Source organism: Durio zibethinus, chromosome 16 (assembly GCF_047325235.1).
Source record: "Durio zibethinus cultivar Kanyao isolate XHJ-2024 chromosome 16, ASM4732523v1, whole genome shotgun sequence".
Lineage (NCBI taxonomy): Eukaryota > Viridiplantae > Streptophyta > Magnoliopsida > Malvales > Malvaceae > Durio > Durio zibethinus.
The window spans coordinates 5,966,339-5,982,786 of NC_143177.1; the positions used below are offsets into that span (position 1 = coordinate 5,966,339).

Consider the following 16,448-nt stretch of genomic DNA (forward strand, 5'->3'; position numbering starts at 1 on the left):
AACAAATCTAGTACTAAGAATCCAAATACAGCCCCATTTCAACCCAACAAACACACAAACATAAAATAGTAAAATAACAACAAACCTAAAGTTACAATGTTCGCAGAACTTTTTATCCTGATAATAGCAACACCAATGACAACTCGTGGTGGATAGTGCTATTTGGGAAATCGAGAATGGTGAAAAGGAATATGATGAGGAAGGAAACAACATATTGAAATTTCAATTAAATCAGGCAGTGGAAGAGGCTGAAACGGTGAAGGAAAAGCTATGGCTTAAGCTCTAAATCTACGTCACTAGAGGTCGATTTTCAAAAATCGAAGCCCAAATTTAGGATGAAGAGAACCAGAGAAAGTGACGGTGAAATTTTAGGCTCTAACGAACTTTGACCGGTAATGGCGTAACAATTAGCACTAGTGGCTGGTAAATGTTAAAGAAAAATGCTCTGAAATTAGATAATGAAGAGAGTGAGAAGAGAAAAAAAAGATAGAAAAAATCTAATTTTTTTCCCATATATTGGCATTAAAATGATGTTGTTTTGCGAATCAATTTAAAGCCAACTCTAACCGGCTTCCAAGCTGAGCCATTTCTTGACTCTTAAGTTAGGTCGAGTTGAACCGTATTATAAAGCTGAGCTGATTTTTTAGGTAATTTTTTGGGGGTTTTTTTTTTACTTTGTCTTTTATTTATCATTTAATTTATTTATTGTATTAAATAAAAATATGTTAAAAATTAAAATAAAATAAACTTTACAACTTATTGGAATGCTTGTGATTTTTCTTAAAATAAGGTTTTACTAACATATTAGAGAACCTTATATTTTTTTAAAGAAAAAGAAAACCTTATAATTTTTAATAAAAATTAAGTCTAAAAAAAATGAAAAAATAATTTTCTCAAAATCTTGCCAATATATTGGAGGATAATTTTGACATAAAATCTTAGTAATATATTGAAAGATATTTTTGATAAGGTTTTTTAAATTAGAATTTGAATCTCCAATGATGTAATTACTAAGAATGTTACAAATGGTAATCTTTATGTAAATTCCTAGATGAAATTTTTTTTCTAAATTTTATCAACATATTGGAGAATTTAGATAAGAATTTTTGAAATCAAGGTTTTAAATCCTATTCGGCACTAAGTAAAAATTTTTACAAAAAATAAATAAATCCGATAATAAAGCATTTTCAAAGCATGATAAATAGTCTCCTTGAATACTCCTAAGGTGAGAAAATATTATTAAATTATTACCAACATTTCAGTTTCCAAATTTCTCGTTGCAGATTGAATATAAAAAGAAAGAAAAATAAAAACAAAATAAAATTAAATGAAAATAATAATAATAATAATAATAATAATAATAATAATAGTAATAGTAGTAGTAGTAGTAATAGTAATAGTAGTAATAATATGAGATACTATAATAGTATAATGTGCTATAATATAATAATAATATAATAATATAGTATGATAGTAATATAGCATAATATACTATAATACAATAATATACTATACTGATATATTATGATATACTAACAATATAATATAATAATACAACAAATAAAAATAATGCTAATAACAAAAAATAATAGCAATATTGGTAGTAACCAACTCAATTGACCTCAGACATAGTGGTGTCTACAATTTGTTTCACAGAAACTGTGAAAAGAGGGGCAATTGTAGACACTCAATTTTATTTATAGCTCAAAGTGATTGGGTTTAGACTCATTCTAAGACCAATTGTCAAATCTTTTTTTTTTTTTTACTTTGTATTTTTTACCTTTATGATATTTATCTTGTTTATTTTCTTTTATTTATTTATTTTTTATTATTATTATTATTTTATTTATCCTTTTTATTTATTTTTTATTTTTATCTTTATTACTTTTTATCTTTAATGATATCTATTAATTCAATTTTAGTCTATTTATCTCATTTCTTTTAACTAATTATTAAAAAAAAAATAAAAGAGTTTGAGGTTTGGCCCGATGATAATCTCTATCAGAAACTTATGTTTAGGTGAACATGCTTAGTTTTTTTTCAAATAAAGTTCAAACTTTTCTAAGTTAGCCTTATAAAAAGACCTGCAATTCATAACAATGGACAGAACAGTAAGAATAAACAAAAATGACAACAAATCAAAAACCAACACAGACTCAAAGAAACCCAACACCACTTATTTCAGCCCACTTCCTTTTACAACCACCATTATCCACCATCACATTCATCCAGCAAAATAGCACCAATTCCAGGTGAGCAATATTTAGCAAGATTCAAACCAGACAAAAACCCAATTTTCAACAAGTAATAAATCAGAAAAAATAATTACAATAACTAGTCACCAACTACTCCATTTAACCCCAATTTTATCAAAAAATTTGCAAGTAACATAACCTACATCTAACAATCAACACAAACCAAAAGAAACCAAGACTGGAAATCCAAATAGAGCCTTATTTCAATCCAACAAACCTACAAACACAAAGTAGTTAAATACCAACAAACCTAAATTTACAAAGTTCACAGAATTTTTTATCCTGGAAGTAGTAGTATCGGTGACCACCCACAATGGAGAGTGCTATTTGGGAAATCAAAATGGTGAAAAGAAAGATGAGGATGGAAGAATCAACATACTGAAATTTCAATCAAATTAGACAATGAAAAAGGCTGAAGCAATAGAGAAAAAGTTACAGCTTAAGCTTCAAATCTACGTCATTGAAAGTCGATTTTTGAAAATCAGAGCCTAAATTCGAGACGAAAAGAGCCAGAAAAAGTGACGATGAAATTTTGGGCTTCAATGAACTCTAACCGGAGTTAGTCAACAACCAATAATGGTGGCCAGTAAATGTTAGCGACAGAAGTTCTGAAATTAGATAGTAAAAATAGAGAGAAAAAAAAAGAAAGATAAAAAATCTTTGATTTTTTACCCTTATATATTGGTATTAAAACAATGTAGTTTTGCCTTAATAAGAGTGAGCCAATTTGAAGCCAACTCTAAGCCACTTCCAAGTTGAGCTATTGCTTGAGTCTTAAGCCGAGTTGAGCTAAGCCGTATTCTGAAGTCAAGTTAGATTTTTTTGGGTTTTTTTTACTTTGTCTTTTATTTATTATTTTATTATGTTAAATAAAAATGTGTGAAAAATTAAAGTAAAGTAAAGCTTTACCAACATATTGGAGGGCTTGTGATCTTTTTCAAAATAAAGTTTTACCAATATATTGAAGAACCTTATAAATTTTTTTAAAAGAAAAAGAAAACCTTATGATTTTTAATAAAAACTAAATCTAAAAAAAAAAAGGAAACAATTTCCTTAAAATCCTGTCAGATATTAGAGAATAATTTTGATAAAAAATTTTACCAACATATTAGAAGATATTTCTAAATTTTTTTTTTTAAATTAGATTTTGAATCTCTAATGATGGAGTTACAAAAAGTGTTACAAATAGTAATTTTTATGTAAATTCCTAGGTGATGAATCTTCTCTAAATTTTACCAACATATTGAAGAATTTAGATAAGAATTTTCGATATCAAAGTTCTAAATCCCATTCAATGCTAAATAAAAGTTTTTATAAAAATTAAATGAATATGACGACGAAATCTCTTCAAAGCATGACAAATAGTCTCCTCGAATACTCAAGAAGTGAGAAAATGTTCTTAAATTATTGCCAATATATTAGAGTGATTTAAGAATAGCTTTCGATAACTAATTAGTTGGTAAGATTTTTAAGCCTTGGATAACACAAAATTAAATTGGTACAATCTTTGGATGGGTGTTGTGGGCATGTTATAACTTTTCTCACGCATAACCATACTCTTTGACCTAGGTTTGGTTTTGTAAACTAGAAGTTACCTTTTAAAGATACCCAAATCAAGTTTGAGATTTTTTTTTAAAAAGGAACAGATTCAGTTGGTAGCAAATCGCACCTAAATAAAAAATATTGATGGCTACTCATTTAGTTGTGTTTAGCTATAAGTTTACGAATCTATACATTATGACAACATAAGCCGAAAGTCCATTATGACTTTCCTTCAATTTTCATCCCGTTTGGCAATTGTTTTATTCATGTTTTTTTATCTTCCTTATATTTAGGCGATTGAATCTTTTAAGCAAATGGGCAAGTGGTAAAAAAATTGTGTTTCTCTCTTTATTGTTTGGGTTCGAATCCATTGGAAGGCTATGAGAAGGTAATTTGTCATGAATTAGCTAGGCTTGACATAAATAAGCCTACTTGAACTGGCTTGAAAAAGGGATGTAATGGGCAAAACCTAGGAACCCTTTGTAGCTAAATAAGAAAAAGAAAAAGAAAAAAAAACTATTGAATAAAAGTTCAATAATTATTTAAGCCATTGACAATTTTTTGCAATTAATTAAGCCTTGAATTTTTTATTTCAAATCAATTGAACCTTTAAATATATGTTTTTACCCTATTAAGTCTTCAATTAGATGAAAGTGGACATTGATGGTTAATTAATTTTTTGTTTAATAAAAATTCAATTAGTGACAATAGATATTTGAGAATTTAATTGATTGTAATAAAATGATAAACAACTTAGATATTATTAAATTTTTGCTTAAGAAGTTTTTTACCCTTTAATCAATTTTTAAGTAGAGAAACCTTTTACCACTTCATCAAAAACATTTTTGGTCACATCTAAAAAGAAATCCTATTTAAAAGATCAATATTTTTAATTAGTACAACCGATAACGTAGTAGATTGCATAATATCATTAGTAATTATATCAAGAACTGATTGATCTAAATTTATTATTATAGGTCTATTTGTTTATTAGATCGATTTTTCATGTCTAATTAATTATTATACTCTAATGATGGTCCATAATCTCTATTTAAGCATTAATGCTCACTATTAAGGATTCCTAATTTTAGGTTCACCCTCATTGTTGGGCTTGACCTAATTTAAGCTACCACCAATTTTATTTCTTCAAATAAGTTATATAGCATTATCTAAAAAATCATTAAAGATTTTAGCAACCATAAATCAATTATACTATTCACTTCAAATATTGTCCAAAAAAAAGATAAAAAAATAAAAAATAAGATAAAAATTATATTGTTTATTTATTTGACAAAATTATATTATTTATTAATATAAGTAAATAACAATTCTAAAGTTCCATTAAAGAAAATAACTTTTACAATGCATTAGGTTTGAGTGAATTCACAAAATTTCCATCGGAATCTTGATGGTGAGTATTTGATTTTGGTTTAGAATAATCCAATTATGGGAAAAAATATCAGATTCGCAACAATACCAAAAGTCCCAAAATCAAAAACCTACATTTCCTTGTGGTATATTAGGATTCCAAGAGGAAAAGTTGCATTATTTTTAAATTTGACCTGAATAAAAAATTTATCACATAGCCATTACCATTTTAAACAACAAGTCTGAAAGTACCAAAGTAAACAACAAACTTTTCCCATTCTTTAAATGATTTTAAAAAGATTTTTGGATTTGATAGAGCAACCAGTCAAAGAGCTGAAACAATAGTCGATGTAGTTGAATAATTGAATGCTATTGAAAATGCTTACTTTTCTCCAGATTTTGATATTTATACCAAAGGAAATATAGAAAAAGGAAATGAAGAAAAAGAAATTGGTTCAGCTACTCCAAGCAACGCTAGGATGTTGTCAGGCGAGAAACATTTTATGAGCCAAGATGGACCAATCGTTGATTTGGTTGATCACATTGGCAAACTTGGTGCTTCATATGATAGGGCTATGAATGTGATAGAGGGCATTTCAACTTACTTCCAAAACAAAAATCGAGGATATAGATAGAAGAAGGTCATGTTTCAATGAAATAATACAACTTGATGAATTATTGCTTGATGAAATGATCGCTACTGGTGAGTATAAGTTGAAAGAAAATAAAAAAATTGAGTTTTCCTTTACTTTGCCTGCTATATTTAGAAGTAATTACATTAGAAACTAGTTAAACAAATGTAATGCATATTGCACATCATTTGACTTTTCTCCTTCTGGACACATGTAGGCCACACTACATTTTGTATGCAAATTCATACAAGAATTTTGTAAACATATTTATTTAATTAAGTCAGGAAGGGGAATGTTGTAAATATGCAAATTGTGTGGCATGTTATACTTTCATTTATTTATAATGGATAACAAACTTGTGTGAATAAAATAAATATTTGTATTAACTAATTTCATATTTGTATTTAGAGAACAAAAATCATAATTGTGTGAATGACAACACAATTTAGATTTATAAATTTCATATTTGTATTGATAGAAGAATGTTTGGTGGTTAATGTTGCATGTGTCTTGATATAATACGAATGATATAAACCAAATATAAACCAATAAACTAATTAAAATTAACAAATATCCAATCATAATGCCTTTACCAAAAAATTAGATCAATGTAATGCATATATTTACAACCAATTTGGTTTCCCAATATCAAGGTTCAGCGAATCCTAATACATAATCAAACTATTCTTTGCAGACTTCATCAATTTCTTCTTTCGTGAAGTTTCTTTTATTCTTTCACTATAAACAAAAAATAACAAGTCAATGTTATTCAACTTACACAAAATTTGGGTTTTTTTATTAAAAGATAATACTATTATATGGAATTAATACTAATCGTGAATGTTGTACTCATAAAATCAAATAAAACAATCTTTCTTATAAAATGAAGGACATAATATCCATATTCGGTAACTCCTGGTTGACGAGGAACCTTAAAAATATAATTAAGTGGGCTGGTAAACATTTATCTAAATAAACTTGGCATAAAGAAATATATATTATACTTACCGGTAATGACAGCCAATTGAACTTTTTATTTTTATAAACTATAGCCATTCCCCTAAATTAAACAGAAAAACAATAATAAACAAAAAATAATAGTAATTACAAAAAAACATAATTTAATATAATTATCACTTATTAATAAAATATAATACCTCTTTATTAAATTGGCAATATCGGGTTTAGGTAGAATCATTGGTTGAGCGGAGTTAAATGAGTATGGCATCCATGAATTAGTATCAATTACAATAAGCTACCAATGACGCCTACAAAATAATAGGCATGATATAAAAATAATAGATATGATATTAGATGTCATAAATGATACAATTATTACCACAAATAGAACTTATGTAGCATTATAAGGCACCAAAAAATAATCGACTGGTTTTTGCATGCATTAACGACATAACGAAAATGAATAGTGATAATGCCACTTTTATGATTAATCAAATTTAGGTCAACAAATCTAAATCTATGGGTCATTTGTCTCTCATTTATCCTTTTGTATAAAATGTGGCATGATCATAATTAGCAGTACAATTTAATAATACCACCTAATATAGAATAATTGATATTGACAGAATATATTTAAATTAATTGATAAGCTAACCTCATATACACGATAATATCAGAAGCTGATATCTTACCCAACATACCAAATGCCTTAATTTTTAGCCCCTCAAGATAAGACATCGATGGATGAACAAATAACCCATACTTTTTTCAATGACAATGACGTTTCCTCTTAATAAATGATAAAGCGCATAACTAGATAACACATTAATGGCAGACTCTGTAGGGGTCATCGTCTAAGTCTAAACATCCTGTTACAAAAGAGTATGAAATATAAGTATTAAACCAATTCAAAAACTATAAAATACAAATTAATTATTAAATGAATAAACAAACTAAAAATAATGATGATTATTGAAGTTTGGGTTTGCTTCAAGACTTGATTCGCAAAATCATTTCTCTATTGGATGTCGATAAGAAACTACCCTCGAGGCATCTTAGGTTGCATTGCTACTAACATTGCCTCTAAAGCTACGAGCTATTGATATTGATTATTCAGGTGTTACTTTTACTAATAATGTCTTTGCTATTGCTGCTAAATGATTGCTTCATGTTTTGCATTTTTCATTAAACAGGGTTTGGGTTGATTCTTGAAGAACTATGATGGCGGCACAAATCTACTAACCCTCTGAACTCGACCATATCTGTCTTTGGATCCTAATGCTCATGATAATGGATCTTTGTCATAACCAATTGGCAGTTCACCAGATTCATATCTGGTAGCATATTCATCTTGAAACATAAAATGATGGTGCATAAAAAACCATATATAATATATAGTCATGCATACAAGGTAGTTCATCATACGTGATAAAATAACAAATTAAACTTATAATCTTTTTAGCCATTTCTTTAGTTACTTCATCTATGAACAATCCATCTTTGAGCATATGTCTTTTTTTCACATATCCCATCTAGAAGCTTTAGTTCCATAGCTAGATGATTCTTAAAAAAAATCAATATAAGTTCCTTAATCTATGTTGACATGTTCATAAATATTCACATACGAGTATAAAACAAGCGTTTGAATACTTACAAGATCATACTTGACATTTGTATAACCCTTTCTCGATGTTCAATGATGATATAATTATTTAGCTTGAATGTTTTTTTTGTTGTTCTTTGATTTTTTAGAAAAAAAAATCACATGTTAAGATATTGAATATATTAAAAAAATATTATAAATAATTAACAAACTAGGTATGCATATTGAGAATTCATCTAATAGATGATCTTGAATAAACTGCGTCCACTCTTTGTAGCTGATAAAATTTGTATATGTCGTTGGAAGATCAACCAACAACTTAGAATTATCTGCAAATGGTAAAATATATTGGGTTGTTAATCTGTTCTTAAACGTTGAATATTTTTTCAACCGATTGCAACATAAGCTTTTTACACTCAGTTAGGATGTCAAACAGTTCCTAATAAATTGAATACATTAAATTCAACACATTAATTGAACTTAATTAACAATTAACAAAATTTTGGATATTGTTGAATAAATATACCATAACCGAATTCCATATGCTATCATCTTAATCATTAGGAACCATCCATTAATTATGCTACATAATAGATATACTACGTTGGACGATAGCACCAATGTGACTAGCCAATTCTGCATCTCTAATTAACACAAGCTACCTATTTTGATTGAACTCGATGTGAATTTTTGTCTCAGTCGCTTTAATTTGTTTATCATGTCTCTTTTATTTTCTTTTTTTCACTACGGGTGTATCTTTTTCATGTTCAGTAGAAGGAGACATATATTCTTCAGATGCCATAATAACTGCAATTTTGATCAAAATTATACGAAATATATCAAATTGTCTTTCTATATATCTCATACAGTAAAAACAACCAATATTCATTACAGTAAATAAACAAATATACATAAAACATAATAAAACTAATAATATTATACAAGTGCAAGCCATATTATGTTTCATCATATCATAAGAGTTCTATGCAAAATAAATGAGTAAAAATATAACAATTATTTTGCATAAAAATCATTCAATAAATCACAATACTCAAACCAAATAACCAAGAAAACACCATGCATGCAATGCATAGAGGGTGTGTGATGTAACTGATGGTGGTGAGTGCTTATAAAAATAAAAATATATATAGTAAGGAAAGACAAAAATGACATATATAGAAGAATAAATATTGCACAACAAGGATAAAATTTGCACATACCTGGGTAAAACTATGTGTGATGGCGTTGAGTGATTTACTGTCGTTGGCGACGAGAGAAATGAAGAAACCAAAATGCATATTAAATAGGTTGATAGGTTTAAGGAAATACACGCATTACAGCTTTTTATTGTTTAATTGTATTAGCTGTTTAGTTTTTAAAGGTTCAAGAATGGAGAATGAATCTTTTAAAATAATCAATTAAGGCGTTTGTGTATACAAGTGCCTTAATTGATCAGTTTTAAAAGTTATTGTAATTCAATTATGACATTTCTATATAAAAAACACCTTAATTGATATAAAATATAATTTTAATTAATAATAAATTAAGGCGTTTCTATACATAAATACCTTAATTAATAAATTTAAAAAAACCAATTAAGACGTTTGTATAAATAAATGCCTTAATTGATCTATTTATAAATTTATAACAAAGATCAATTAAGACGTTTTATTACACAAACACCTTAATTGATCTATATTATAATTATAAAAAAAATCAATTAAGGCATTTAGTTACAAAAATACCTTAGTTGATCCTTTTTATAAATATGATCAATTAAGGTATTTGGTTACACAAATGCCTTAATTGATTTTTTTATAAAGTTATAAACAAGATCAATTAAAGTGCTTTTATAACCAAACACTTTAATTTATCATTTTTCTAATTATTTTTTCTATCAATTAAGGCATTAATGTTTACTAATGCTTTAATTGATAATATTTTATAAATAAAAATAATAATAAATTAAAATATTTATTTTTTTTCTAAAAATATCATTTATCGTTTGAATATTTATTATTAATAAAATAAAATTATAAGTTATCATTATATATGTTAAAAATATTATGATAATTATATAAAAATTAATATATGTAAAATTTTACAACTAAACAAATAAATCTAAACAGAAAATATTCAAAAAATTAAAAAAAGCCTTAAATATCATACTTTCTTAAAAATTAATTTTTTTTTAAATTTAAAATTTCACTTCGGTTAAATTTTTTTAGAAAAATTAAAATAAATAAAAAGTTAACCATGTGATTGATTTGAAGGCTCGGAAAGCAAGGGCATTTTTGCTGTCCCCCTCTGTCCCTTCTGTCGTATCACTGTTCTCTCTTTAACAGTGGGCTCCACCTGATAATTCAAAAAGCGTTTGCACTTTTCATTAATGTTTAAAATGTGAATATCTTTTGATAAATAGGTGGTACAAAGTGTACAACTAATTTCGAAGGAAGAAGAATTGGAATTGAGTTAATTATATATATATAATGTATTTTATATGCTAAATTTGAATATATTTTACTGTAAATGTTTTAATGTAATTTAGAATAAAAAATAATATTAGCAAGTGTCACTAAGTTATTTTCATTTCTAAATATAAGATTTAAAATTTGTTACTTCATTTTTTATAAATTAATCACAAAACTTTTTAATTTCGCGTATAAGGCTAAAAAGATTTTGTATGCCTAAGGATAGATTTAAATGGATTATTAAGATATTAAAAAATATTAGTAAAAGATAAAAACAATAAAAATTTTGAGTAAAATTTTTCTTTAAACATTCTAAAAATTGAAAAATAAGAAAATTTGAATAAAATTTTTTTCAAACATCTCAAAATTTTCTCATATACATTATTTTCATTAGTAAAATTAATAATTCTATCAATATTTTATAGTGAATATCTTACAATAAATATTTGTGTTTAATGTAAGAATGACCTATTTGAATTTTTTTTAATGCGTTTGATGTGATTATTAACAACTTCATAATTTTTTAATCACTTGACATTTTTTATTTTACTTTGAGTATTAGTATAGAGATGTTTCTTATTATATTATTTTATCACAAGACAATATTATAATAATTTAATTCTATATTTTAGGAAATTTAAAATATCCTTAATTTAGAATATTTTAATAATTTATTGTCATTTCTTGAGATTTAATAATTAAATATATTTTTTTAAAGAATAATTAAATATATTTTGAATGTGTAAACATGTGAACTAAAATTATTATTATTATTATTATTTTTCTTCCATCAATTTTCAAATAGCACGACGTGACAAACATAAAATATAAGAAATAATAATTAAAAAATAAAAAAGAAGAAGATGTTTAATTGGCATTATGCTCAACCTGGCCTAATATTTGGTAGCTTGCATTGATTATTCATTCGTCTGTGGTCACATATTTTGGTTCTACACGCGGGGAGTTGCGGAAGCCCTAGAAGCACAGCAACTCAAACCTCCTACTCCATCGTAATTCGCAAGACAAGTAAGGACAAAGACGACGATGGAGAACGGACCAAATAAATGGGGTTTTCAAGGGAAGCAGGAGCTGAACGCAGCGGCAGCCATCACCGTCCGAGGATTCCTCAACATGTTAATGGGCAACATCAACAAAGATGATAGCAGGCCGATCATTCCTCTTGGTCATGGCGACCCCTCTCATTTTCCGAGCTTCAGGACTACCCCTGCAGCCGTAGATGCCATCGTTGACGCCGTAGGGTCGGGTAAATATAATTGTTATGCGCCAACTGTTGGTATTCTTCCAGCAAGGAGGTGAGTTTGAAATTCTTTCTTAGTACTAGTTCTCTTTCTTTTCTCTTCTTTTTTTTTTTTTTTTGAGTGATTTTCTATATTAATCATTTTGTTTTATTGCATGAATTGTTTTTTTTTTTTTTTTCTCTATGTCGACTTTTCTCTTTTCTACGCTTGTCCTGCTCCTCTATTTTTTTGAATGCCTGACTTTAATAATGATTGATGAATAGAAAATTTTCAATTGAACTAATATTAGAAGCTCTTGGATTAGTTATTCCAACAGTAATTTGAATTTTTAAGATGAATTTATTAATACTTAAATTCAGAAAGGATGGACTTTTTATTCTACTCTTTGAACAGTTTATTTCATTTTTATATAAACTACTAAAGTTGTCCACAAATTTTCATATTCTAAGAGGATGCTCAAAAATTAGATAAGAGAATATGTTCAAAAGTTAAAGGAGACATCAGTTCCTGAAGGAAATTATTAAGGAATGGAAAGAACAGGGGGCTGCTGTTCTTTTCCATCTGGCTTGGTGCACAGTTCTTAGTACCTTGTTGCACAGCAGGGGCAGGGTAAGGGTAGTTGAGGAATAATGTTTCTTTTTGAATTTAAGTCATATATACTTCAATGAACTTATATGACTGATATGGTATTGGGTGTAATGTGTGAGTAGCACCAAGTAACTGGAGATAGCATCCTTTCCTGATTAATGCTCTGATCAAATCTCCGAGACTTGAATTATTGATGTTCAAGTTGTATGGTGAATAGCCAGGCAAATCTTAATTATGGCTGGGGTAATGTACTTTTAGATGTGTGGTCTTGTAAAATGTTCTCTTCGTCATGCTTCCCTGACAGCGAGCTAAAAAGTTGCAACATATAATGGATCAGTTTCGTCTAGTGAAATCCATGAATGTTTCTCTTTAATCATGTGTCAAAAAAATGCAAAAATTACAGTTCAGTAATTATATATATATATCTAATTTTGTTTGGTTTGAATTCTGACAGGGCAATTGCGGATTACCTCAACCGTGATCTTCCATACAAATTATTGGCAGATGATGTTTATCTCACAATTGGATGTACCCAAGCGATAGAAATTGTATCAGCAGTTCTTTCCCGCCCTGGTGCCAACATTCTGCTTCCTCGACCGGGCTTCCCATACTATGAAGCTTGTGCTGCTTCTAACCATCTTGAAGTCCGTCATTTTGACCTTCTTCCTGAAAAAGGTTGGGAGGTTGATCTTGATGCCATAGAGACTCTTGCAGATGAGAATACTGTCGCTATGGTTATTATAAACCCAGGCAACCCTTGTGGAAATGTCTTCGGGTATGATCATTTAAAAAAGGTTAGCACATGAGAATGTTTATGTTTTATCCTTTTGAGAAAGGATTCAAAAGGCTTATGTAGTGGATTTGCTGGACATTGTTTCTCTTCTCATGAGTTGTCACTTGAACGACTATGAAGAGGGGCCTCTGCTTGTGTTTACTTGGCAATTTGAGTTTTGCTTTTAGAATAATTTTTTTATTCTTCTGAAAATAACTATATTTTTGAAAGATAGGTTGCAGAGACAGCTAGAAAGCTTGGGATTTTGGTCATTGCTGATGAAGCTTATGACAATATCGCATTTGGAAGCACTCAATATGTGCCAATGCGAGTGTTTGGGCCAATTGTGCCTGTTCTCACCCTTGGGTCTATATCAAAGAGATGGATTGTTCCTGGCTGGCGCCTTGGTTGGCTTGTGACAAGTGATCCAAATGGCATTCTTCGAAAATCTGGGGTTAGCCTCTGATTTTTTTTTATCTTTCTCTGGTTCAAGGCATATGATGTTACATAATTCTAATTACAGAATCTATATGCGTATGTGAAAGTTGAAATAAATAAAGTTCTGACTTTGCACTTCGGACCATGTTGAGTTAATGATCTCATTGGCTCTTATCAGGTAATTGATTCGATCATAGGATTCCTTGATATCTCCGCTGATCCAGCTACATTTATTCAGGTTCGGGAATCAATATACTTTTGTTTAGAGCCACATATTTACTTTGGAAGAATGCAATTTCATCTATTTTGCCAAAAGCCTTTGAACCATTCAGTATCCAAAACTTTCCTTGTCTTTTTTCCACCATCCTCCTGATGAAGACGTGTAAATGGGTTTTATGAATCAGGCAGCAGTTCCTCAGATCATTGAGAATACAAAGGATGATTTTTTTTCGAAGATTATCTGCATACTAAGGGAAACTGCTGACTTATGCTATAATAGAATTAAGGAAATACCCTGCATAACTTGCCCAAAGAAACCAGAAGGATCAATGTTTGTAATGGTAAGGAAATTATTCACCTCTTACTATCAAATGCCTAAAGAAATTGAAATAGCATTTATGTTTGTCGGCTTTAATTGCAGGTGAAGCTGAATCTATCAATGTTGGATGATATCAATGATGATATGGAGTTCTGCCTGAAGTTAGCTAAAGAAGAATCAGTCATTATTCTACCAGGTAACACTGAAAATTCTGTTATATCTACTTAAATTTGAGTAGTTTGGTTATGATTAGTCACAAAATAATAAACTTTGTGCACACGCTTGACAAATCTATCAGTTGGGTGAAATCATCCTTAAGTACTTTTTGAGGAAACTGATTGTGTTTTAACGATTTCTTTCTGATTTGCCTTCTGAGAATAACAAAACAAAATATCTTGTAGGGATAGCAGTGGGATTGAAGAACTGGCTTCGCATTACTTTTGCTATTGAGTCTTCTTCTCTCGAAGAAGGCCTGGCAAGGGTAAAAGCCTTCTGCCAAAGGCATGCCACGAAGCAATAAAATAACTGGACCTAATTCAGTTTGCTGGTTAACTTGGGTGTTAGCCAATAAACAGTTACCTTGAAGAAATAATCCCCTGTTAGTGTGATCTTTCTACTCATTTTAAGATGCGTTGTACTGGGTTTTGGTGATCGCCAATAAACTTTTACCTTGAATAAATGATCACCTGTTAGTGTGATCTTTCTACTCTCACTTTGATCTCATGATTATTATAGTTCCATACATTGCAATTTCTTTGATGTTTAATGAATCTATGAGCATAAGAAATTTCCTTTTTTGGTCTGTTGATGTTTCACACTCAGAAGAGAGCATATGTGCGAGTTAAAACCTGCAAATCAAAACACTCAATAATCTAACTAAAAATTAAAAGAAAATTGAACTCTGCAAAACCTCAAACGTTATCTAAGAGTAACAAGTGAGAGTGACCGTGCCAGTAAGGATCTCAAGCCATCAAGCTCAAACTGATAAAGACAGTAACAACATTTCTATCATACTTAACTGTCGTTCTAAAGATTTGTGTTTGAGATCTAATGGTTTAATTCAAGTCTTTTTTGCAAAAACAATTTCTTGTGTTAAGGTGACTAGAGTTGGTTCTATTATGGCTGAAGTGATGAATACAACAATACATAAGCAATATATAATAATAAACCCACTGCAGCAATAGAAAATAATCAACAATCAACAATGTAGAAAAAATAAAACATACCAAGATTTACATGGAAAACTTTCTAGCATAGAGTAAAAAAATCACGAACCACCAGAAAAATTTTCACTATCAAATAATGGATGTACAAAGTTTTCCTCTAACTAAAACTAGAGCTAATTAACAACTAGAGAGACAATTGGAGAAATCTCACTAAATAAGTGACTTAACAAATACATATTGAATTTGTTTATAGAGAGCTTCAAACCCGATCTCCACTGTTTAGAATGTAGAATACTAAATCCTGAACCTATGATAAAATTTAGCTCAATCGGACTATGGATCAACTTCTGTTTAACCAATTTTCTTTTCTTTTTTTTTTCTCTCTACCTTTTTTGGCTTTTTTTCTTTCTTTTTGGCGCTACCACACTTACACCCCTAAATCAGCCCCCACTCTTTTATTTATTATATAGGGCTTAGTAGAAAAAAAAATTAAGGCCTATAGTATTTGATTGGTCTGAAGGAATGAGGTTAGACTTCACATTCTTAACAATCTCCCCTTCCAGTTTTATTAGGATGAGATTCATCACAATAATAGTTTTATTTAGAACTTACCTTGGCCAAAGAACCCATTATGGCCAAGTTATTGCAAAGCCTAAGTTTTTTCTTGAAAAATATCTTAGTCAACATATCTACTGCATTCTCATCAATATGAATTTTTTTTAACTACATTTGTTGTTTTTCAATCACCGAACATAACTAGAGATATCTAACATCAATGTGCTTTGTTTAAGCATGATACATGGCATTCTTACTCAAATCTAAAGTACTCTAGCTATTACAAAATACCATATACTTT

At 28.8% G+C, this 16,448-nt stretch overlaps 1 protein-coding gene across 1 annotated transcript; it reads left to right on the forward strand.

Moving 5' to 3' along the window:
- Positions 1–11,685: 11,685 nt before the first annotated feature.
- LOC111290976 (nicotianamine aminotransferase 1-like) lies at positions 11,686–15,138 on the forward strand. Its single transcript, XM_022882502.2, has 7 exons — positions 11,686–12,144; positions 13,133–13,472; positions 13,686–13,904; positions 14,067–14,126; positions 14,293–14,448; positions 14,529–14,622; positions 14,828–15,138. The coding sequence occupies exons 1-7, from the start codon at positions 11,876–11,878 to the stop codon at positions 14,944–14,946; spliced, it is 1,257 nt and encodes a 418-aa protein (XP_022738237.1). The 5' UTR covers positions 11,686–11,875; the 3' UTR covers positions 14,947–15,138.
- The last annotated feature ends 1,310 nt before the right edge of the window (positions 15,139–16,448 follow it).

Bases quoted from the DNA above. Each gene is read 5' to 3' on its own strand.
- LOC111290976 (XM_022882502.2), top strand. From the start codon at position 11,876: ATGGAGAACGGACCAAATAAATGGGGTTTTCAAGGGAAGCAGGAGCTG. The intron at 12,145-13,132 runs GTGAGTTTGAAA...GAATTCTGACAG, and splicing joins GGTATTCTTCCAGCAAGGAG to GGCAATTGCGGATTACCTCA. The intron at 13,473-13,685 runs GTTAGCACATGA...TTTGAAAGATAG, and splicing joins GGTATGATCATTTAAAAAAG to GTTGCAGAGACAGCTAGAAA.